This window comes from Phyllostomus discolor, chromosome 4 (genome assembly GCF_004126475.2).
Source record: "Phyllostomus discolor isolate MPI-MPIP mPhyDis1 chromosome 4, mPhyDis1.pri.v3, whole genome shotgun sequence".
NCBI lineage: Eukaryota > Metazoa > Chordata > Mammalia > Chiroptera > Phyllostomidae > Phyllostomus > Phyllostomus discolor.
This window is the reverse complement of record NC_040906.2, coordinates 99197197-99222896: the sequence shown is the minus strand read 5'-3', so window position 1 is coordinate 99222896 and position 25700 is coordinate 99197197. Positions and strand designations below refer to the sequence as shown.

General features: G+C 37.5%; 1 protein-coding gene across 13 annotated transcripts in view; it reads right to left on the bottom strand.

The window, feature by feature from the left end:
* R3HDM1 (R3H domain containing 1) overlaps positions 1–25700 on the bottom strand; it is a 217335-nt gene that overhangs the window by 21821 nt on the left and 169814 nt on the right. For all 13 annotated transcript variants that reach the window (XM_036023664.1, XM_028511033.1, XM_036023669.1 and 10 more), the window contains one exon: positions 24610–24761. In XM_036023664.1, the coding sequence (XP_035879557.1) occupies positions 24610–24761 (152 nt within the window). The remainder of the gene's footprint in view (positions 1–24609; positions 24762–25700) is intronic.

The following is a 25700-nucleotide window of genomic DNA, read 5'->3' as shown; positions in this document are numbered from 1 at the left end:
ATCTTGGATGTAGGTCCTTGCCTTTCATGGCTTGGAATACTTCTTGCCAGCCCCTTCTTGCCTGCAAGGTCTCTTTTGAGAAATCAGCTGACAGTCTGATGGGAACTCCTTTGTAGGTAACTGTCTCCTTTTCTCTTGCTGCTTTTAAGATTCTCTCCTTATCTTTCATCTTGGCTAATGTAATTATGATGTGCCTTGGTGAGTTCCTTCTTGGGTCCAACTTCTTTGGGACTCTCTGGGCTTCCTGGACTTCCTGGAAGTATATTTCCTTTGCCAGAATGGGGAAGTTCTCCTTTATTATTTGTTCAAATAACTTTTTCACTTGTTGCTCTTCTTCTCTCCTTCTGGTATCCCTATAATTCAGATGTTGGAAAGTTTAAAGATTTTCTGGAGGTTCCTAAGCCTCTCCTCATCTTTTTGAATTCTTGTTTCTTCATTCTTTTCTGGTTGGATGTTTCTTTCTTCCTTCTCGTCCACTCCATTGATTTGAGTCCCAGTTTCCTTCCCATCACTCTTGGCTCCCTGTACATTTTCCTTTATTTCACTTAGTGTAGCCTTCATTTTTTCATCTAATTTGTAACCAAATTCAACCAATTCTGTGAGCATCCTGATCACCAGTGCTTTGAACCGTGCATCTGATAGGTTGGCTATGTTTTTAATCACTTAGTTGTATTTGTTCTGGAGTTTTGATCTATTCTTTCATTTGGGCCATTTTTTGGTCTCAGCGTACCTGTTACATACTGAGGGATGTAGCCTTAGGTGTTCACCACGGTGGTGCAACCTAGTCACTGAGTTGTGATGCTGTATGTGGGGGAACGGTCCGAGAGGGAACAATGGTACTTGCTTGGCTCTCTGCTGGATTTCAGTCACTTCCCCTGCTTTCCACAAGCAAATTGGGCCCTTCTGGTACTGATTCCCGTGTGGGTGGGTTTGTGTACTTTCTAGGACCCTGTGGGTCTCTCCTGTGGGTCTCCCTGTGGGAACTCTCCTGTGAGGCTGGGAGTTTCTCCTGGCACCTCAACCCCCACAGGTGTTTTCAATTGGTGTTTTGGGGCTTCATTTCCCTGCGCTGGGACCCTGGGTTGCAAGGTCTGTCTCACTCCCCAGTTTCGCCTGGTTTATCTGCGCGCGAATGTGGGACCACCCAGTCCACCAGCCACCTTGTGCACCGTGCCCCTCCACAATCCGCTGCCTCGCTGGGAACGCCAGCTGCTGCCTTGCATGCCCGAGTCCACCAGCCACCGTTCTTTTTGCCGAGCTACCTCTCTCCACCCAGCCGCCTGACTCTGCCCCTCCTACAGGTCTGGTTGAATGTGTCTATTTTAACTCCTTGGTCATTGGGCTTCCATACAGTTCAATTTTCTGTGGATACTGGTTGTTTTTTGTTTCTAAGTTGTTGTCCTTATTTTGGTTGTGTGAGGAGGCACAGTATGCCTACCTATGCCTCCATCTTGGCCAGAAGTGCAGAAAAATCATTTCTAATCATACTTACTATTAATTTTTTTCTGAGAATTCTCAGGTAATTAGAAATCTTAATATATACAACCCTATTAGTTACCACTCTTTTTATCATTTAAAAAAGTATTTTTATATAGTATTATTTAATCTAGCTCTAATAACTTTTTATACTCACATATGTATTTACATTACAATGATCACATTAGATCCAACTACTGAATTATAGAGAATACAGAGAGACATACCAAACAACACCATGATGACACCATCAGGAAAATCTACACTATGGCACACTCTACAGGACAAATGTGTAAAAACATAAGCAATATTTGGAATTTCCAGTCAAGATGGGGGCACAGATAAACATGGATTACCTCCTCACACAACCACATTAAAATTTCAACTAAACTACAGAACAACCATTACTCAGAACTGTCAGATACTGACTTGAATGGAAGTCTGACAACCATGGAATTAAACAGACCATATCCACCTAGAGGGGTAGGAGGGGTGGAGATGGGGAATGGGCATGTCTCTTACCCATGTGTGGTGGATAAATATTAGGGAGGTACACTCTGGAGCAAGGAATCCCAGCCCCGCACCAGGCACCACAGCTCATGGGTTCCAGTGCCAGGAAAGTAAGTCCCTATAACTTCTGGCTGTAAAAATCAGCAGGGATTGAGTCAGGGGAAGAGACTTCTGGAGTATCAAGCAGTTTCCCTTAAAGAACCCCCACACGAACTTACTCAGACTCATTCCATCTGAGCTCCAGCACCAGGGTAACAGCTTGAAAGGCACCAGTGGCATATGGGGAGGAACTGAAGTGTCTGGCATCAAGGTGGAAACTGGGGCACAATTTTCTCTCAGAAACGTGGGCAGAGGTCATTGTTCCTTTCTGAGCCCTCCCACAACAGAGCCACAGAGCCCACACACCGGTGCCATGTTGGAGACTCCAGGGACCTGGCTAACACTGTTTGACCTGTCCTGGAGATCCCCTGAGAATCTGTCCCACCCAACTTACAGGCCCACCTGAACTGTTAACTGTGACTCTTCCATATGAATGTCTGGTCTTGCCTCAAGCTTCACAACTTCCTAAATCCTATCAAACAAGCAACAGCCAGCCTCACCTCAGTGAGCCCCCAGCTCCTGTATCTCTTGCTAAGTGGAGCCAGGCCTGGTACTAGCAGCAGTCAGCCAAGATTCACAATTTCTCTTTGCCTGGGAATCTTCAAGCCCAACACAAGTAGAAGCCATCTCAGATTGCTTTATAGCTCACGCAGGGTGGGCCAGAATAAAACACAGCTGGGGGCTGACCTTGGCCTGCACCACCAGGGAAACCCCAGAGCCTGCACACCCAGTGGACAGCTACAGACCATGTCAGAGCACCACCACCCTGCCCCTGCACAGCTGATCCTCCACAGAGGTGGAGGTTGGTAGTCAGTGGTCACAGCCAGCCTCTACAGCTGACTGGCCTGTGTAAATCCCTCCAATGTACCTACCAACAGTAATTAAGGCTCAACTACAAGAGAGTGTACTCAGCCCATACAAAGGGCACACCTGGAGTACCCAGCTTAGGTGACAGGGGAGGCTGTGCCACTGGACCCTACAGGACACCTACTGTATTAGGCCATGCTAGCAAGACAAGGGGTCATAGCTGCTCTCTCTAATACATAGAAACAAACACAGGGAGGCTGCCAAAATGAGGGGACAAAGAAACATTGCCCAAATGAAAGAACCAATCACAACTCCGGAAAAAGAACTAAACAAAATCGAGGTAAGAAATCTACTAGATGCAGAGTTCAAAACACTGGTTATAAGGATGCTCAAAGAACCTAGTGAGGACCTCAAGAGCATAAAAAATATCCAGTTAGAAATGAAAGATACACTAATAAATACCAAACAACTTAGAGGGGAACAAGAGTAGAGTGGATGAAGCCAGGAATCAAATCAATGATTTGGAACATAAGTAAGTATAAAACAAGCAGTCAGAACAACAAGAAAATAGAGAATTCAAATAAAACAAACAAACAAAACAACCCCCCCCCCCAAAAAAAACCCCAAAAGAAACAACCTCCCCGCCCCCCCACAAACCCATGAGGATATTGTAAGCTATCTCTGGCAAACTTCAAGCATTCCAACATTTGCATCATAAGGGTGCCAGAAGGAGAAGAGAAATGAAGAAATTGGAAATCTATTTGAAAAGATAATGAAAGAAAACTTCCCTAATATGGTGAAGGAAATAGACATGCACATACAGGAAGCACAGACAGTCTCAAACAAGAAGGATGCAAAGAGGCCCATTCCAAGACACATCATAAATGTCAAAGGTTAAAGATGAAGAGAGGATCCTAAAAGCAGCAAGAGAAAAGCAGTTAGTTATCCAAAGGGAGCTCCCATAAGAATGTCAGCTGAATTCTTAAAAGAAACTTTCCAGGCTAAAAGGGACTGACAAGAAATATTAAAAGTACTGAAAAACATAGACCCATAGCCCAGACTGCTCTACCCAGCAGAAATATCATTTAGAATTAAAGGGCAGATAAAGAGCTTCCCAGACAAGAAAAAACTAAAGGAGTTCATCATCACCAAGCTGTTATTACATGCAATTTTAAATGGACTTATTTAAGAAAACATCAAAACTATGAATAAAGTAGTAATAAATACATATTAAAACTGAATCTGAAAAACAAACTAAACAAACCAGAAGAACAGAGACAGAATCATGTATATAGAAAGTGTTTTGAAGGTTGTCAAATGGGGGAGTGGGTGAAGAGGTGAGGGGATTAACAAGTACAAATAGATAGTTACAGAATAGCTAGGGGGATGTAAAATACAGTGTAGGAAATAGAGTAGCCAAAGACTTTACATGCATGACCCATGGACAGGAACAATGTTGTGTGGACTGCCTGAGGGAATGAAGTGGGGCTTGATGGAAGAGGTAAAGGAGGGGAAATAGGGACAACGCTAATAGCATAATCAATGAAATATAATTAAAAACATAAAAAATTACAAGATCCTAGTAATCTTGGGTTTGGTACTCAACTGTTTGATACCATAAGGACAAGCAACAAGAAATAAATAAGTAAACTGGACTTCACCAAAGATAAATTCTTTTATACTTGAAAAGATTTGAATTGAGAAAGTGAAAACAAAACTCACAAAATGGGAGAACATATTTTCAGTGCATAAATTTGCTAAGGAATTTGTGTCTGAATATATGAAGAACTCCTACAATTCCATAGTAAAGACATATAACCAATTAACTTGGACAAAATAGTGAAACAGTTTTTCTAAGGAAGATACACAAATGCCTAATAAGCATACAAAAAAATACTAAGTATCATTAGTACTCAGGGAAATCAAAATCACACACCCGCCAGAATGGTATTTTAAGAAATTTTGAAAATTAAAAAGAGTTGGCAAGATGTGGAAAAATTGGATAACTCATGCATTGTTTATGGAAGTATAAAATGGTGTAGCTGCTTTGGAAACAGTAGACAGTTCTTCAAATGATAACAGAGTTACCGTAAGACACAGAAATTCCACTCCTAGGTATATGCCTAAGAGAAATGAAAATATATGTCCACATTAAAATGTACAAACTTGTTTCTAGTAGTATTATTCATAAGAGTTAAAAGGTGGAAACAACCTAACTGTCCATCAACTGACAAATGGATAAATACAACAGAGGTATAGCCATACCATGGAACACTGTTTAGCTACATAAAGAAACAAACAACTGATGAAACTTATGTCACATGGATGAAACTTAAAAACATACTGAGTAAAACCAGCCAATCAGAAAAATACTGCATATTATTCCATTCAGATGAACTGTTGTTAACAGGGAAATCTACAGAGACAGAAGATAATCATTGTTTGGGAGATTACAGTGGTGATGAGGTTGGGATCAGAGACTGACAGCTAAATAAAACAGAATTTCTTTTTGATGGATGATGCACCTATAGGGTATTATGTTCAGTGAAATAAGTCAGCCAGAGAAAGACAAATATGGTATAATTTCACTTATATGTAGAGTCTAAAGAACAACATAAATAAACAAAGTTGAAACACACTCAGGCACACAGACTGGACTGGTGGTTGCCAGAAGGGAGGGGTTGGGGGACTGAGGGAAAAAGGTAAAGAGATTAAGAAGTATATAATGATAGTTACAAAACAGTCACAAGAATGTAAAGTACAACACAAGGAATATAGTCAAACTCTTCAATATGTATAGTGCCAGTTGGGTACTGGAAATATTGGGGTGTACTTTACTTTGTAAAGTACATGATTGTCTAACCACTATGCTGTACGCCTGAAACCAACAGAAAATAATATTGAAAGTAAACTATAATTTAAAAAGAAGGAATATAGTTCTTGTTTTTATATTCATCAGCATGTTCACATTAAAAATTTTGATTGTGGTGATATACACATAACATATAATTTACCATTTCAACCATTTAAAAAAGACAACCCACAAAATGGGAGAATGTCATTTGCAAGTCATCCATCTGCTAAGGGATTTGTATGAGAATACATGAAGAATTCTTACAATTCAATGCAACTGAACATTCACATAGTTGTATGATTACCACCACCCATTTCCAGAATTGTTTTCATATTGCAAAATTAAAACTGTGCCATTAAACAGTAACTATGCGTTCTTTTTTCCCCGGACCCAGGCAACCACCATCCTATTTAATGTTTCTATGAATTCGATTGCAAAAGTAGACTCATACATTTGTCTTTTGCAACTGGCTTACTTCACAAAGCATCACGTCTTCAAGATTCATCCACATTGTAGCCTGTGTCAGAATTTTGTTCCTTTTTAAAGCCAAGTAACATTCCATTGTATGTGCACACAATATTTATACATTTACCTGTTAATGGGAACTTGGTTTGCTTTCACTGCAGTTTCTTTTTAAGGTGATGAAAATGCTCTAAAACTGATTGTGGTGATGGTTGCACATATCTGAATATACTAAACACTATTAAACCGTATACTTTAAGGGGGTAAATTATTTTTTAATTGATTTTAGAGACAGAGAGAGAAATGAATTTGTTTTTCCACTTATTTATGCATTCACTGGTTGCTTCTTATATGTGCCCTGTCTGGTGATGGAATCTCCAACTTGGCATATGGGGATGGCACTCTTAACCAACTGCGCTCCCTGGCCAGGGCTAAGCAGGTAAATTGTACAGTATGCCAATTTTATCTCAACAAATGCTGTTTACAAACAAGATTAAATGAGAAAATGGCAGAATGCAGAAAAATGATGCATGTATAACGGGTAATCACAAAGAAGTTTCTATTATAAGAACTTGCCCACAAAAAGGTTGATGACTTCAGAAAAGTAATAGTATGGGAAACTCTACATAAAAATGTTATTGCTCTCATGCCTCTTTCCTTTATGGTTTTGCAAATATCTTGATTGCTATTTCAAACTATTATTATTATTTTTGAAGGGAAGAATAGGAACCTGTGTATTCTTCTCAAGCAATAATTAATTCATATGAAAAGAAAGCCCCACATGTGCTATGGCTTTTAGTGGCTACTAAAGTTGATGTCTTTAATTGGCAAGGTGTGCTAGGAAGTCATTTGGTTCCCTGTCTTTTTAGACCATCAGATGTCTTAAGGCCAATGATGAACAAGCTTCCCAAACTTAATAACATTATTTGGTAGACATGTGCTGCGTTCCCCAAAGATGATATAAGTAATTTATAATCAATTTGGGAACTGTAGTATGCATCACGTATTTAACTCTGTTTTAGAGACTGAAGCAGTTAACATAGAACACTTTGAAACTCATGGGTTCCAATGTCTGATTCATTATCTCTGACAAATAAGCAAATTTCACCATAATTTAAACCAAACTTAATGAGCCAGGGAAAGTGGAAGCTTAATTATTCAAGTGGTATTCCATATTTCTTTTGACTCGTTTGTTGTTGCTGTTGTTGAATTTTCCTATCAGTAACTGCAATGTTATAACTTGTTTTGCAGCAATTTTAATTTTGGGGGTGAATTATATTGGTCATAAACTTTTAGAGGCAGAATTATAGAATAAAGTATAGCGATTTTGTGTTTTGTTAAATATCACCACACCAATTCATAGGAACATGGGCTGATATGCCTAAGCAAACAGCACTATTGTCTCTGTGCATAGTAAACAGTTTTATCCTTTTTTTGGTTAAAGTTGCCTTAAATTTTATTTCTTAGACTGCTAGTGGGAGTGAACATTTTCTCATGTCATAATTTACAAATAGTTTTTACTGAGTAAATTATCTGTCTGTAAATTGTTTATTAGTAGAGTCTCACTGTCATTCTAAAACATACATAAGTGATAAAAATCTTCTATATAAGATTTATCAGATATATTTGTCACTGCAGGACAGGTGGTGATTAATTCTTTTGGTTTTTACATGTATGAAATAATCTTTATTTCACCTTTGCTTCTGAAAAATAATTTGGCTTGTAAGAATTCTAGGTTTCTTCTTTCACTACTTCAAATAGAGATGCTGTACCACTACTTTTCTTGCTTGTATTGTTTCTATTTTTCTTTGTAAAAAATTTAAACTATATTTTATGTTATTACAGCTATCCCAATATTTCCCCCTTCACCCACTCCACCCAGCACCCCCCCCACTCCCTCAGGCAATCCCCCCACCATTGTTCCTGTCCATGGGTCATGTGTGTAAGTTCTTTGGCTGCTCCATTTCCTACACTGTACTTTACATCCCCATGGCCATTCTGTAACTACTTATTTGTACTTCTCAATCCCCTCACCTCTTCCCCTATTCTCTGGCCCACACCTCCCATCTGGCAACCATCAAAATGCTCTCAGTATACATGATTCTGCCTCTGTTCTTCTTGTTTGCTTAGATTCAACTGTTGAAAGATACGTTGTTCTTTTTTTGCCATTTCATTGATCAGTTTTGATCTTCTACTTTTTCTTAAATATGTCCCTTAAACATTTCATATAATAATGGTTTGGTGATGATGAACTCCTTTAGTTTTTTCTTCTCTGGGAAGCTCTTATCTGTCTGTTTATTCTAAATGATAGCTTTGCTGGGTACAGTAATCATGGTTGTAGGTCCTTTCTTTTCATTACTTTTAATATCTCTTATCATACCTTCTAGATTGTAAAGTTTCTTTTGAGAAATCAGCTCACCACATTATGGAATTCCTTTGTAGGTAGCTAACTGCTTTTGTCCTGGTGCTTTTAAGACTCACCCTTGTTATTTAACCTTTCACATTTTAATTATGATGTATCTTGGTGTGGGCCCATCTGGGTTTATCTTGTTTGGAACTCTGAGATTCCTGGACTTCTATGTCTATTTCCTTCACAGAGTTACGGAAGTTTTCTGTCATTAGTTTTTCAAATAAGTTTTCAATTTCTTGCTGTCTCTTCTACTTCTAGCACCCCCATTATGCAAATGTTGGTATGCTTAAAGTTGTCCCAGAGGTGCCTTACTCTATCCTTATTTTTTTGGATTCTTTTTTCTTCTTGCTGTTCTGATTGGATTTTTCCGCTTCCTTATATATTCCAAATCGATGGTTGATTCTTGGCTTCATCCACTTTACTGCTGATTTCCTGTAAGTTGTTCTTCATTTCAGTCAGTGTATCCTTCATTTCTGACTTTTTTTACGGTTTCCACATCTTTTTTAATCCTGTTTAAGTTTCTTCTTGAGTTCATCTACTTTTTCCCTAAGTTCACTGAACATCTTTATAACCAGTTGTTTTAAACTCTGCATCTTATAGATTGCTTGTCTCCTTTATGTTTAGTTCTTTTTCTGCAGTTTTAAGCTATTCTCTCATTTGGGTGGGCCATGTTTCTTTGTCTCCTCATTTTGGCATACTCCCTGCTTTTGTTTATATGTGTTAGGTAGAGCTGCTATGACTCCCTGTCTTGCTAGCATGGCCTAATGCAGTAGGTGTCCTGTAGGGTCCAGTGGGACAGGCTCCCCCATCACCCAAGCTGGGTACTCAAAGTGTGTCCACATTATGGCCTGAGTTCACTCTCCTCTTGTAGGTGAGTCCTGCTTGCTGTTGGCAGGTTAATGGGAGGGATTTACCCAGCCAATATGCTGCAAGAACTAGTTATATGACGATTGACCACCAACCTCCAACCACTGTGGAAGGTCAGCTGTACAGGGGCCCAGTCCACAGAGTGGGTCTTACTTCTGCATGACTCTGGTGTCTACTGAGTCTACAACTTGAGTGTGTTGCTTGTGGAGGTGGTTGAGTGGTGGTGTTCCGACATAGTCTATAGCTGTCTGCTGGGTTGGCAGTTGCTGGGGCCTCCTGTGAGGTGCAGGCCAAGGTCAGCCACTGCCTACATATTGTTTGGGGCGACCAGGCATAAGTTACAAAGCAATCTGCAGATGGCCACTACTTTTGCTGGGCTTCGAGATGCCCAAATGAGGCCATTCTATGAACTAAGGCTGACTGCTGCTAGTGCCTGCCCTGGGGTCAGTTAGTGACAGGTACAGGACTCATTGAGACCAGATGCTGCTTGTTTGAGAGAATTTAGGAAAATGTGAAGCATGAACCAAGACAAGTCATTTGTATGAAAAAGACACTGGAAACACTCTGCAGGAGGTAGTGTGTGTGTTTGTGGGGGGGGGGGGGGTGGTGGTCTGAAAGCTACGTTGGGCAGAGCCTTAGGGAATCACCAGGGTGGGGCAGACAGTGTTAGGTTGATGGGTGTCAGAAATGGCACTTATTTGCCAGCTGTGAGTGGAGGGCTTAGAAAAGAAACAATGGCCTGTGCTAGGAGAAAGCTGTCCCCTAGCATTTGTCCTGATGCCAGACACTTCGGTTCCTCCCTATATGCCTCTGGTGCCTTTCTAATTACTCCCCCAGAGCTGGAGCTCAGAAGAATTGAATCCGAGTAAGTCTGTGTGAGCCCTTTAAGATAAACTTTCTGGGACTTCAGCCTTTCTATGTCCCACAGTCTAGCCCCAATCTCTACTAGTTTTTATAGCCAGAAGTTATAGGTACTTATCTTCCTGACCCTAGAACCCTAAACTGTGGGCTTCTGGAACCTCTCACTCCTGAGATATCTCTCCTGATTTTTATCTGCTAATACATGCATATGGTAGCAGTCCATTTTGTGCCTCTGCCCCTCCTACCAGTCTCAATGTAGGTTCTTCTTTAATTCCACAGTTGTAGGACTTTCTTCCATTCAGCTTGATTCCTGGTGGTTCTGAATAATGATTGTTCTGTAGTTTAGTTGTAATTTTGATGTGCTTGGGCATGGTGAGCACTGCTTACCTATGCAGCCATCTTGATGGGAAGACCTGGCTTTTAGTGTTTCTAAAAGAAGTTAGCTGCCATTCTTATTTTTGGTTCTCTATAATGTGTCTTTTCTGTGGCTGCTCTTATGATTTTCCCTTTACACTTTCTTGAAAAGTTTTTCTCATGTTTCTTTTGCTTGAGTTTGTTGAATGTTTTGGGTTCACTGGTTTATAATTGTCATCAAATTTTGAAAAATTTCCACTATTATTTATTTTTCCCTCATTTCCTCTATTTTAAAGATGTCAATTACACACATATTAGGCCTGTTGAAGAGCAATGAAGCTCTATTTTTTTCTAGTCCTTTTTCCCCATCTGAATTTCATATATTAGAACTGTTTCTAATTCTAATTCATAGTCTGATTCAAATGACTGTTTTTTCCTGTCATTATTGACCTTAGCTTTCTACTTCTTTGCATACTTGATAATTTTTTATTGGATGGTAGGCATCATTGTTGAGTAAGCATTAGATATTCATGTAATTTTTCAAACAATAGTTCTGAGCTTTACTCTGGGCCACAGTTACCTGGAAACAATTTAATCCCTTTGGTCCAAGCTTTTCATAGGCAGGACCAAAGTGGCCTTTAATCTAGGGCTAATTTCTCCCCAATACTGGGACAATATTCTTTTAAGTTTTCTACTTAATGCCTTGTGCATTACAACACTTTGGCTGGTAGGAATATAAACTATTCCTTTCCTTGAGTGAGTTCCAGAGATTCTCCTGCCTTTCCTTTTGAGTGATTCTGTTCCTGGCCTCGCATAGTTTTTAAACATACACTTGGTCAGCACCGAGACTCAAAGTCTCTCTGTAGATCTCCACAGCTCTCTTTGTTGCTCTCTTGTCTTCAGTAGTCTGCCCTGTAAACTGTAGCCACCTTGGTTGGCTTCCTTAAACTCCTAACTCCACGCCCTTGACTTAGAGAGAGGCTCTGCTTGGGTTCTGCTTCCCTGAGTTGTAGCTAAAAAAAACTCTCTCTAGGTAGCAAACTGAGATAATAAAACTGTTTTCCCTTGCTCAGGCTTTATATTCCTTCACTGCCTAATGAAAACTGTTGTTTCATGTTTTTTTTTTTTTTGGGGGGGGTGGAGTGGTTTAAGTTATATAGAAGGATAAATCCAGTCCCTATTACTCTGTCTTGGCTGGAAATGAAGGTCAAGAGAGTATAGATTATTAAGACACTTCCCTCAACATGCCTCATATTGTCCTCAACGTCAGTTAGTAAAATTAAAATATCAGCACAATCCCAAGTCACAGAAATTATTCATAAAACAAATACAGAAAATATGCCAGAAAGACTTCTAAAACAAACCTCCTCTGCTTCCTAAACTTGGCTCTATCTCAGAGAATTGCTTGTTATCTAGGTTACCTATGGCCTGGAGAAATATCAAATAAAATGATAAGCCACTCATGATCTTGGGCTGTAAATAGTCACTGTGGATTTTCAGTAACAATTTACACAGTTTAAAAAATTTACTTGAGAAAGAAAGCTGTAAAAATCTAATGGATAGACCTGTCTGCTGTAGCTCAGTGAATTGAGCATGAGCTGCGAACCAAAGGGTCACCGGTTCGACTCCCAGTCAGGGCACGTGCCTGGGTTGTGGGCCAGGTCCCTAGTGGGGGCCATGTGAGAAGCAACCACACATTGATGTTTTTCTCCCTCTCTTTCTCTCCCTACCCCTCTAAAAAAATCAATAAATAAAAATCTTGAAAAAAATCTAATGGATAATTCAAGATTAGGCAGGGTAGTATAAAAGATTTAATTTTTTTCCTTATATTTTAAAAATGTATTTTATTATCTGAATTTCTCTTTTATACAAGTTCTTTCCCTTCTATGTTTCAAAACAGCACTACCTATTTTTGAATAAATATTCTTCCTCTTTTTTTCCACATCATAAACTGTCTATAAACTTGCAATTTAGTTCTTAGAGTTCTTTAATCTACTACATGCTATATCAAAGGTTACAAATGACCTCTTCTTATTACATCCAATGTACCTCCCCACTCCCCTTAATGGTCTTCTTCCTCCCCAGCAACATCTGATTGCTAATCTTTGAAGTCTCCTTGTTTGTTGGCTTCCATAACCCCTTTCCCTACACTGTCAGCCTTCATTTCAGATCATTTCCTTTTGGTCTTTTTTGCTGTCTAATAATTACGCAGTATAGGAAGTGGCAAACTGACCATTAGGCCAATTAGAGCCTACTGTCTACTTTTGAATGCCCTGCAAGCTAAGAATGGTTTTTACAGATAAACATTTGCAATCAATTTGATGACAGAGAACACTAACTTGGAACTAATTAAATGAAATGTTACTGCCAACTAAAGTTGGCACTAAAATTCTATTCTTTTCATTAGTATATCAGTATTTTTTAAAAAATATGTTCAATAATTATTATATTTTGAATTTTTTCAATAAAAATGTTTGGAAGTATTTTCTCTCTTATTATATAAATATCTAAAATAGTATCTATTTTTATACCTTTGTCTATAAAGCCTAAAACATTTCCTGTGTGGCCTATTAGAGAAAGTTTGCTGACCTTAGATCTAGTAGGTATTTTAAAGTAAATAACATCCAAATTATAAGAACACTAATATCCAATCCCAACACTCTATTGTTGCTAGAACATTAAGATTATCTCAAATTATTCTTTAATCCCTATTCACACAATCACCAAATATTCATTTCTTCTTTCAAAGTGCCTCTCACATGTTATCTTCTTTAAGTGTTTTATTTTTTTTAATTTTAATTGTTGTTCAAGTGCAGTTTTCTGCCTTTTTACCCCCATCCCAACCTATCCCCCCAGCCCTTCCCCACCTCCCTCCCATTTCCACCCCCTTCTTTGTTATTGTTCATGTATCCTTTATACTTGTTCCTGCAAATGTTATCTCCTTTTGATTGTCATCACCATGGTAGAGGATGGTCCTGCCACTTGATGATTATATTCTGACACCCTTCTGCCTGTGGTCCTGCCAAATGAAATTATCTCAATGACTGCTACTAAATTCATTTCTTTAAAAGATAAACTTTATCACATCAATTTCATACTTTAGAAACCACAATTATTTCCTATTAAGAGTTTAAAATACAAATTCTTTACCTGACCTCTTACTCAAGCTGATATCTCTCTATTCCAACCTATCAGGGAAAATTCAGATATGTTGCAGAAAGACATTCAAGGATGATGCTTCATGAAAAAAATTCATAAAGAGAATTAAAACTTTCATAAAAATAATTCCACATATGCACAAAAATTCATCAACACAAATAAAAACATTCCTAATCCCTCTAGTTCAAAAATAAAAACACCAACCCTTCATTCCCAAACCACAACTTTTTCACATATCTACTTAAAAAAGCAGTAAAAGTATTAGAAAAATATACACCATACTCTAAACAGTGATTATTTTGGTGAATAGTAATTGCCCTGCACAAGGGGCAATGGGTAAGGTAGAATTTTAATACTTTATTCCATGTATTTTATATGGTTTAATTTTTAAACCAGAGGTTATAAATGAAATTTAAAAAGTATAGAAGATACAATGTTATAGAAGACATGATTCACATGTTATGTGTGCACTGAAAAATGAATTGAGTCAAGTGCACCAAAATTTAACAGTGATTATTTCTGGGTGATGAGATTATAGATGATCCGCCTTTTCACACTTTTTTACATTTTTAAATTTTCTATAATGACTGTGCCATATGTATAACCACAAAGATCCAAACAAGTTAAATGGAGAAGAGATTGTTTTAATAGCAAAACACAAATGTAGGAGAAATATTTTGGGTATTTTCAACAACAGAAACTGAGAAAGACTGAAGAGCCATAAGTATGATCAGCTTACTTAGGCATAAAATGAACATCTTTTGGCATGAAATATCACTCCCCCTAATTCTTTCTTTTTAAAAGATTTATTTTTTTAGAAAGAGGGGAAAGGAGGAAGAGAGGGGGAGAGATACATCCACATGCAAGAGAAACCCCTTGAATGCTCCAGACAGGGGACCTGGCCCACAACCCAGGCATATGCCCTGACTGGGAATCAAAACTGGTGACCTCTCGATTCAGCTGGCACTCAACCCACTGAGCTGCATGAGCCAGGGCTTCCCCTTATTCTTTAAAGTTATCTACTTAAATATTATTTCAATCTAAAGTATTAATATTGGGGGGACCACTTTGCAAAGCACATGATTATCTAACCACTATGCCATACATCTGAAACTAATACAGAATACTGAATGTAAACTGTAGTTGGAAAAAAATAAAATAAATTAAAAAATAAAAATAAAGTATTACTGTCACTCATTTTTAGTGAGTTCACGACACATGAAGTGGCTATAGCATACGCCTCTTCCTTTCACATTTAATGTTGTTTTTGTCAATACAACTTAATTTACTAATTAATTTTGCCGATAAATACATGCCTACAAAAATAATAAAAAGTGGTTATATCCAGTGAACATAAAATGAATGTTCTAAAAGGCAATGTTTTAGCACCCAAAGGAACTTTCTAGGACAGGTGTTAACAACTTCCTTTTTAATAATAATAGATGGGAAACTTCACTAAAAGGCAAGGTTCAATTTGAGACTTTGTTCTTGACAATTATTTCCAAGGATGGCTTAGGGAAGCAAACTGAAAATGCGAAAGCAGAAGTTTAGGAGAAATTTAATGAATCCAAGATAGGTTCCAGAAGTAGGGTAAAGGGGACACTGTAGGAATACTAGGATACAAAATTGAGAAAAACAGACTGTGGGGAGGAAAAAGTGAAAAGAATTAAAAGTAGACCTTCTTATTCATTATTCCATATTCTGTGAAACACTGTTGAGAGAGTTCTAAAAAATAATGGTTAGTCTTTTTAAGTTTCTTCTATGTATGCTAGCCCTTTGATAGTATAGATCAAAGGCTTTGAGTTTCAAGATAAAAATGGGAAAATGAAGCATAAAATAGGAGAAAAATCCACTAAAACAACAGCAGTTTGAAGATATTATCCAACTAATTTGCCAAGTTTGAAGACTACAGGAATAAAGTTAATTTTCTCTCCACACCAAAAACTGGAGAAATCCCATGATTTGCTGTGGGACTAGCTTGTCTAACTAGTATGTGTACAGCTTGCTTAAAGTGGCAGGTCACGTGACTTATACTAGGCTATGCTAAATCTTTACAGTACACACAAAAATGTAATCTAATCCAAATATAAGTTGCCAATAACTGAGGTTGGCCCTAAAGCAAAAATATTTCAAATTTATGTTTCTGAATATGGAGCCTCTGCAAAGAAATAAGATTGCAAATCAATTCAAACTACAAAAGATATTTTTCAAAACAAAGTCACATTTAGTGTTCTAAAGAAATCTTACTTCTTATAATCTGGTAGTCGAGTAAAGGCTATTACAGTCCATTTAGTAAAAACAGAAGAGTGTTTGGATCAAGACCCTATAGCTTAGTGTTTAAGATATACCTGCCATCTAAAAAAAGGAAATTTATTACACTTGTTGGTATGGAGTCATATACACAGTTTTATCTTGGGACACTGGGGCTTGGATGAAAATTTCTAATAAAGACAAAGACATTACGACTTCATTGTGAATGTGTAAAATATTACTGGGTTAGGGTTACACATGCACAGTTGAAGTCTATGGACGAAAACAAGAGGGTTGGGTTAGGGTAGGTCAATGGGTCTTCATGCTTTCATACTTGTTGCCTGAAGAATCAACTGGACAACTTTAAAAAATAATAATGTTTAGGCTTAAGATCAGGCCTGGACTGATATAGAGAATTATGACTGGTATGTTTAAAGAGCTCTACAGGTGAATCTAATACGCTGCCAAGATGGGCATCACTGGTAGATGTATTAATAAGGAAGACTGCTAGAAATCAGAAAGAAGAGTTCAGGCCTTCCAGTTAAATTCTATGGTTATTCTGTGTCATAGTTGCTATACATAAAGGAAAAATAAATACATATTCCTATCCTTTTCAGAACACTGTAAAAGACAATGTTCGAGAAATATAAAAACTTGGGGTAAGAAAATTTTACAAGAAAGGTTTTATTTAACTTCCTGTAATAAAAACACCAGTTCAGCCCTGGCTAGCTAGCTCAGATGGTTAGAGCATTGTCCAGATACGACAAGGTTGCAGTTGGGGCACATACAAGAAACAACCAATGAATGCATAAACAAGTGAAACAACAAAGCGATGCTTCTTTCTCCCTTCCCCCACTCTAAGAAAAGTCAATAAATAAAATTTAAAACAAGCAAACAAACAAACAAACCATCAGTTTAGTAGGAACTGAAGATGGAGACCAAGTAGACAGGGCTCAAACTATAATGCTAATGTTATAAACCATTTGGTTAGCAAACTATCTAGTACCTAGACATATCTTATTCCTTACTAGTTTCAAATTATCCCTTCCTTATATTCATTTTGCATGAGGTTCTAATGGTTTCATATGCATACATTTAGCCTGCCATAAAAACTGTAGCTCCCTAAGGACAAGGACTATGTCCCATCTTTCTTTCATACCTAAATATATTTTAATATGCAAATTCTTGTGGCAATGAGTCTTTTGAATTGGTGAAAAAAGCAAACACTTAAATGTTCTGACAAATAAAGGCTACAGACTTGTCACATTTTATGTATTTTTCCACTTGAACATCATGCGTTAGTAAGATTTAGTGGGCTTTAACAGTGGATATGAACTAAATCTCTATAACAATATGAACTCATTATTGGTGCATTCTGCATACCTTTTGGTGCCTAACAAAGTATTATGCACAAAATTCAGTTTACTCTCCTTATGCATAACAGATATGTTCTATAAAGCAAGGTGAACACTGAATAAGCAAATACTGAGTCACAATATTTTTGTCAACTGATCATGTCCTAACATACATACTTACTCTATAAAACATACTGCAACCTTCTTATTTTGAGGAAAACTAGACAGAACTTCAGTACTATGCTTGGGGGTCATTTTAAGCAGAGAGATTACCAAATAATAGTAAAAAAACGAAAAACTTGTGGCACTGAATAGACTGTGAAAAAGACACTTGTTTGTAGAATGAAAGCTGAAATAAGGAGGCAGAGTAGTCAACTTGTTTGATCTCAGCTGAGAATGTGCAAGCCAGGTGACTCATTTTTTTGTCGTCTGTGCATTTTTGTGAAAGGCTGAGAAAGTGCTTGTAAATATCTATTTTGATGTTACAAATACATTTCAGTGAATAGGCAAATTCATTAATACAATCCAGGATGAGAATCAACCAACATACACATTTTTCTTTGTGTAATTCTGAGAGATAATATAATACAATCCCCAAAAGAAAGTGTCATTGAAAAAGTGTTGGTTTGGGATACCAAAAAAGAACAAAGAGGTAGATTATGGTTACAAAGAACACACAACTAAATCAGAAAAAAATGTTACAGTACAGAAATTCACATTTTACTATACAGTCTACTTGGGAATGACACCCCCCCACCCCCCCAAAAAAATATTTGCAGCCTTAAGGACAAACTAGGGACATTCCACAGTTTCTTCAAGCTTTCTTATTTGCTTTTCCAGGAACTGTCTATCCATCACAATAATCTGGAATGGAGCTGCGAAGCAGGTAAGCACTAAGGGCATGTGAACTGATAAAACTGATATGACAAACTCCTCAAAGATACCACAATCTCTTTTCATAGTAGAGTTTTCCAGGATCTGACTCATAGCCTTTCTTTAAAAACAAAAAAACAAAACAAAAAAACCCACAAATCGCCCCCCCGCAAAAAAAACTCTGAGCTCTGATAACTCCAATAACTGATTTAAAGCCACTACATTGACAATAACTAACAGCAAGGAATGAGACCGTAAGTTTAGTTTGATCCTCAGCCTATGATAGTTTAACTTACAATTTTTTTTTATTTTACCATGGTGCAAAAGAGATAAGCATTCAGTAGAAACTGTACTTCAAATTCTGAATTTTTACCTTTTCCTAAGCTAGTGATATGCTGTACAATACTCTCTTTGATGCTGGGCAGTGATGGTGAGCCATAGTTCCAGTTAGGCACATGATCAAGAGGGTAAATAACTGACACTCTGCAGTGTATTTGCTGGGTTGGGTGATTTTACCCCACTGTAGGCTAATGTGAGTTTAAGGTAGGCTAGGCTAAGCTATGATGTTTGGTAGGTTAGGTATATTAAAATCATTTTTGACTTATGATATTTTTAACTTAGGGTGGATTTTTCAGACTATAACCCCATCATAAGTCACAAAGCATCTACAAATGGAAATAACCCTAACATGCTCCAAAATACTGTGGGGACACAATATAATCACTGATACTCAAGATTATAGTTCTGAATCAGCAATAAATAATTTAACTATTTTTAGTGTACTCTACTTTGTCCCATCAGTAGATGAGTGGATAAAACAAGTATGGGACATTTACACAATGGAGTACTACTTGAAAGTTTTACCCTTTTCGACAGTATGGATGGACCTGGAGAACATTATGCTAACTGAAATAAGCCAGTCAGAGAAAGACTAAGACCCTATGATTTACACATATGTGGAATTTAATGAACTCAACTAACAAGGAAAATGGGGACAGACTCATTAGATGGAGTGTAGGATAACAGCTAGGAGTAGTGGGAGAGGTTAGGGAGTGGAGGAATTGAGCAAAAAGGAAAAGGGACTCCTGGACATGGACCATAGTGTGGTAATTGCTGTGGGCAGAGGAGCAGAAGAGGATTAAATGATAATGGGAAAAATATAATAAAGATAAGACAAAATAAAACAAAAGAACATAGGCAAGTATATACATATTTTAGAACATGGAATTTCCATACCCAACGTACAGACATGTAATCACTCACACCAGTCCTGTGAGGTACTATTCCTACTTTACAAATAAGAAAACCAAAGTGCAAAAAGACTAACTTACCTAAAGTCACACAGGCTTGAAGTCAGGTTTTGTGTTTCCAAAGCTGTGTTCTTAATAACCACATCATTCCATATAATTATTGTGTAATGGCACAAGATTCACTTATCTAAAAAAGTAGCTACCTTAGATCCTCTCATGGCCTTATATCAGATCAGTGAGATTCCATGAGGAAGAGCCTCAAGGAACATGGCATACATTTTGGCTTCTGATAAAATGACGTAACAACCAATCGGGCATGCTCTTACTACATAAGATAAGTACAGTGTAGTAATAAAAACAAATGTAAACTGGCAGAAAAAAACTACTATATCAGTAATAAAACTAAATTTGAATGGACTAAATTCTTTCACGATATACCAATACCATAACTATATGTAAACATATACAACCATATAAAAAAACAAGTTTTAGACTAATTTATATGTAAAATTATTTATAAACTCCATTTCATGTGTTTGTGCTAATTAATCTTGCTCATGTTTCCATACCCATATCTATGTTAGTATATAATTAGGTGCAGAGAAAAGTCCAAAAGGATACAAACCTATGTTTCCATGGGTTACACAACCTGTGTGTGGATGTGAAATTATACAAGTGGAAGGGATGGGGTGGGGAGAGGTTAGAACAACAGAAGCTGCCTGTACAACATCAACTCATATGTAGAATTATGTTTCTAAAGAAATTAGAGGAACCCTGGATGGTGTGGGTCAGGTCCCTAGCTAGGGGTGTGTGAGAGGCAACCAACCGATGTATCTACCACACACTCATGTTTTTCTCCCTCTTTTTTCTTCTCATTCCCTCCCTATAAACAAACAAACAAACAGACAGACAGACAGACAGACAAAGAAACCCACCCCACAACACAATGTTTTAGACTAGTACTTAGTCATCTGCTATTCACAATATATTAATAAAGGAAAAATGCAAAATAATGTCTATTTCATTAGAACCTACCCTACCAATTCCAATATATGTGTATTTATGTGTGCATGTTTGCATGAACAGCAGACCAATACAAACAAGAATGCATACCAGCTTATGAGCACTTGTGACCTGGAGGTGGGAGCAGAGTGGCAATGTGACAGACAGTTTGCTTTCCTTTTACACATCTTTATACTGATTGCTCCACTTCTGTCAGCAAGGGTAATTTATTTTATAATTAAAATATCTAATAAAAAACTTAAAAAGTATAGAGAAGTTACAGAAGCAATAACATTAAGGGCAATAATATAATATATAAATGGGAATTAATTACATACATGTACAGACATATGTGCAAGTTGGCCTCTGCTGTTAAAGAAGTGTTTTCATTCAGTATGGATTTAGCAGGCTTCTATCTCAGCTAGGCCTGTTCTAGGTGTGCAAATATTCATACAAACCTCTTCTCTGCATGTAAATACACTGGAAAGTGTAAAATAAAATATAATTTATATAAGCTAGCACACCTAGATTTACAAAGGGATGGTCTGTATATATTAATACTTAGATGGCAATTTAATGATCTGATTAATAATAAATACCAACAGTTGACCTTTAAGTGGAAATCTGAATATTATGGTAATTTGTTTATTAATACTACCAAGAACTAGAAATAAAAATTTCTGTAAAGAATGCTATTATAGAGATTCAGACTGAAGGCCAAGATGGAGGCATAGGGAGATATGCTTTGCTTCTTTGCACAACCAAAAGAAGAACAACACATTTAAAACTACGATCAACCAGAAAGGCCAAAAAACCAAACTGTATGGAAGTCTGACAACCAAGGAGTTAAAGAAGAACCATCCACCCAGGTGGGTAGGAGTGGTGGAGACAGGTAGCCAGGTCAGAGAAACAATAGGCAAGGCAGTGAACCAGGTGGGTATTGAGGTGGCTGGTGGACCTGTCAGCCCCACATTTGTGTGAGGATAAACTGGGAAGTACACTTGGGGAGAGAGAGAGACTGAGCAACCCAGGGTTCCAGTACAGGGAAATAGTCTTAAAACCTCTGGCAGTAAAAACCTCTGAGGTTGCAGTGGCAGGAGAAACTCCCAGCCTCATACAGAGTCTGTTGGAGAGACCCACAGGGTCCTAGAATGTACACAAACCCACCCACCCGAGAATCAGCACCAGAAGGGCCCAATTCACTTGCAGGTAGTGGGGGAAGTGACTGAAAGCATGGGGAGAGCCAGACAAGCAACAATGTTCCCTTTCTGACCCCTCCCCCACATACAGAGCCACAATGCAGAGAAGTGGGTTGGCCTACCCTGGTGAATACCTAAGGCTCCGCCCCTTACAATGTAACAGGTGCCTTGAGATGAAGAAAAATGGCCCAAATGAAAGACAGATCAACACTCCAGAAAAAGAGCTAAGTGACGAGGACCTAGACAACCTATCAGATGCAGAGTCTAAAACACCAGTAATCAGGATGCTCACAGAAATGACTGAGTACTGCCACAAAGTAAAGGAAGAAGTGAAGGCTATGCAAAGTGAAATAAAGCAAACTATACAGGGAATCAATAGTGAAAGGAAGAAAACTGGGACTCAGATCAACGATTTGGACCAGAAGGAAGAAATAAGTATTCAACTGGAACAGAATAAGGAAACAAGAATTCAAAAAATGAGGAGAGGCTTAGGAACCCCTGGAACAACTTTAAACATTCCAACATCCGAATCACAGCAGTGCCAGAAGGAGAAGAGGCACAGCAAGAAACTGAAAACTTATTTGAACAAATAATGAAGGAAAACTTCCCCAATATGGTAAAGGAAACAGACATGGAAGTCCAGGATGCTCAGAGAGGCCCAAAGAAGTTGGATCCAAGGAGGAAGGACCAAGACACAGGGATACAGGGGAGAAAAAAAATGGGACAATTATAATAACATAATCAATAAAATATACTTAAAAACAGAATGCTATTATATTTTGAGAAGAGTCAGTAGTTAACACAAATGTTTTTTTACCCAAAGGGGTCCTTATTTAGTCCTGTGTATGACTTGATTTCCTAGCAAATAAGTAGTCTAAAAGGTAGACTACAAGTCTGACAGATACACATTCCTGCTTTATATGCAACACATCCTATTTCTAACATTGGTAATCTAGTTGGAATACATCAATGCCAGTTTGTTACATGGTAACCAATCATTATTGTCAATTCATAGCTAGCTTATTTCAAATATATGTGCCTTATCTAGGTCATGGTCCTAAACTGAATAATTTCAAACACTGTTCTACAAGATTCAAGTTGAAGGTTGTTGGGGAATCTCGGTTACTTTTTAATTACTGTGCTTCTAAGCAACTCCTCAGGCCAAGAATAGGTCTCTAATTTTTTTTTTTTTTTGGAAAAACAGGCCCAGGGGCTAAAAATACATGTGGTTCATTCAAAGTGTAGTCATTAGTGTCTACTTGATAGCTTCTGGATTCTGCCATCATGCTTAAAACAAGACCAAAAACAAAGGTGGGTAGAGAATTGTGCTCTTTCACCTCCACACATACTACTAGGTCCAGGTCCCTCAGAAGTCAGGTAGTCAAGATCTTTTTTTGTTTCAAGGAACTGATAATAGAACAAACATTTTATATAGATTCTGATAGGCTTTGTCTCCTGCCTTCATGGAAGCCCTTCTACCATGCCTGTAGGCTACAGAAGTAACATATTCAAACAGGTGTCTTTTGGTCTCTGTAGTAAATAATACCTATTTCTCTCAGCCTCTGCCCTACAAAGGCTGAGAGAAATAGGTATTTCATAACTTTCTCTCAAATAAATGAAAGGTTACACTTTGCCTCAAAGAGCAAATAATTCAGCAATTTTTGCAATATCCATTTCATGTGTTTTAGCATAGAATTCTGTCTGTAGTTGAAAATTTAGAAACTGAATTGACATTATAGACCTCAAACTTAGTAAATCAGAAAAAGAGGCTCCGGTTGAGAGCATTTTCTCCCTATTAATAGAACTCAAACTTACACAACAACTGCAAAATCTAATGTAGTGTACATATCTATTTTTATTGTGTAACAACTTTACCTCAAAAGACCTGGGGCTCATCACAACATAAAACTGCAAAGCTGCCTGTAAGTTTCACAAACAACCTGTTGTTTAAAGAACCTGTGTGTCTTCAATCTGTGGCAGCCAAAGAGCTATGTGAATTCCTCTGGTGTATGTATTTCTGACAACACATAAAATGAGAGCCAAGTCCCCATTTCCTAAGCAGATTCAATGAAGCAAGTATGTCAATCCCCTCTTCACCCCTAAATACCACCTGTAGCCATAACTGAGTATTACCTCTTAGCAGAAATTATAACTAAGGACCCCTTCTTAGTGTGAGCACTGAGGCCCCTCTGGCAACCTTACAGGGATGTCATGAGAATAAGTGAAGGACTGTAATACACTCTGAGCTACAAACTAAAAGTACCCAATTAAGAGAAAGATGACTATTTTTAATACATTAGGTTCATCAGAGAGGCTTCTGCTCTTCAAAGTAGCTAGTAAAATAGTTCACAGCTTACTTTAATATAGAGCTACTATCATTTGCTTCTCTTATATTCCTCCTTCCCCTTACTGATAAAAAGTGAGCTCCCAGAGCCTAAAAAATTTCAGCATGGTATTTTGCTGCTGACGTTATATAAAGGAAATATATTCTCACCAAACTCCTACAAAATCCTTAAATATTAACAAACAAATGCTTTAAACTCCAAGGTCTACGGTCAGCTATTTTATTCTACTTGGATAAGTAAAAAGAGACCAGTTTTAACACAAACATCTGAATCTTTTAGTTTATATATGGAATGCTTTACTTACACTTATTCTGTTAAAAGAAACAGTAGAAAAATAGATTGTATAATAGTTTTTCTATTCTACATTAGAGAATGATCAGAGGTAATGCCCCAGAGACAACTTTAAAATTAACAACAGACCAATATCCTGATGAAAAACGAGAAGCTACAGAACTAGGTTTCTTAGTCATACTCACCTTAAATTATTTTGTTGGCCAGGTGGAATGACACTATAATAAACTGGAATTCCTGCTGTGGGCATAGATCCTTGGTTAGATTGACTAGGGAAAATAACGGGCTGCTGATAAGTCTGATGGGCAATTCCTTGAGAACCTTGAGGCAGTGAAACCTAAAATTTGAAAGACAATTTAAAAGGAAAAGGTTCTTCAAAACCTTGCAAATGTTAATGTCTTTAGCCTTCGTAAAACTTTTCAAGTAGGACCAGTTAGGAATAAGCTGTAATTGTCAACAGGCTGTCCTGATAAGTTGGCTATAACACTACCACTCTATTTCTAGGTTCTTTTCAGCCAGCTATTGTTTCTTGCTAGCATTCATCAATTGTACAGCAGGCTAGCTGCATTCCATTATTAAAAGATAGACTTTTGTTCCTAAGTAAAAGTTATTTTAAGAAATAAACTGTTTTCAAATAAGGACGACCATTTGATATGGAATGAGTAATACAGTTTACCTTGGGTAGAGCTAAGAAAAACCCAGTCAGGGTACCTGAGAGATACACTGGATCAGAAAGAGTGTATAGTCTTAGAGCTTTAGATATTTAGATTTGATAACGGCTTTATCACTTTGCTATCTTTGTAACACTGGGCAAATGATAATTGTTCTGAGGTCCCAGTTCCTTATCTGAAAAAATGGAATGTCACCTACATCTCAGGGTGAGTATTATCTTTATTACGATCTCCATTTACAGGTTATAGCAGAGTAGACTTTGGTGAACAGTGGATCTTTCAATTCTCTGTTTTCTACATCATCTGCATAAAAACCATATGAACACAATAGAGCCTTCAATTCTATATTTCAGTTCTCTAATTTGTATCATTTCTAAAACAGAAACTACACAGGCATAATGGATTCTTAGTTTAAAAATATGCCACAACATTACAGTTGGATTGAAGTGATTTTAGTAAATAAAACCAATCTAAAAGGTTCTGATGATTATGATGATGATGTTAACAGTAGTAGAATGATAGCAATATTACTAATAGAGAAGACAATAAAAGTTAACAATATCGAGCACTTACTGTACGTTCAGGTTCTGTTCTTAACACTTCTG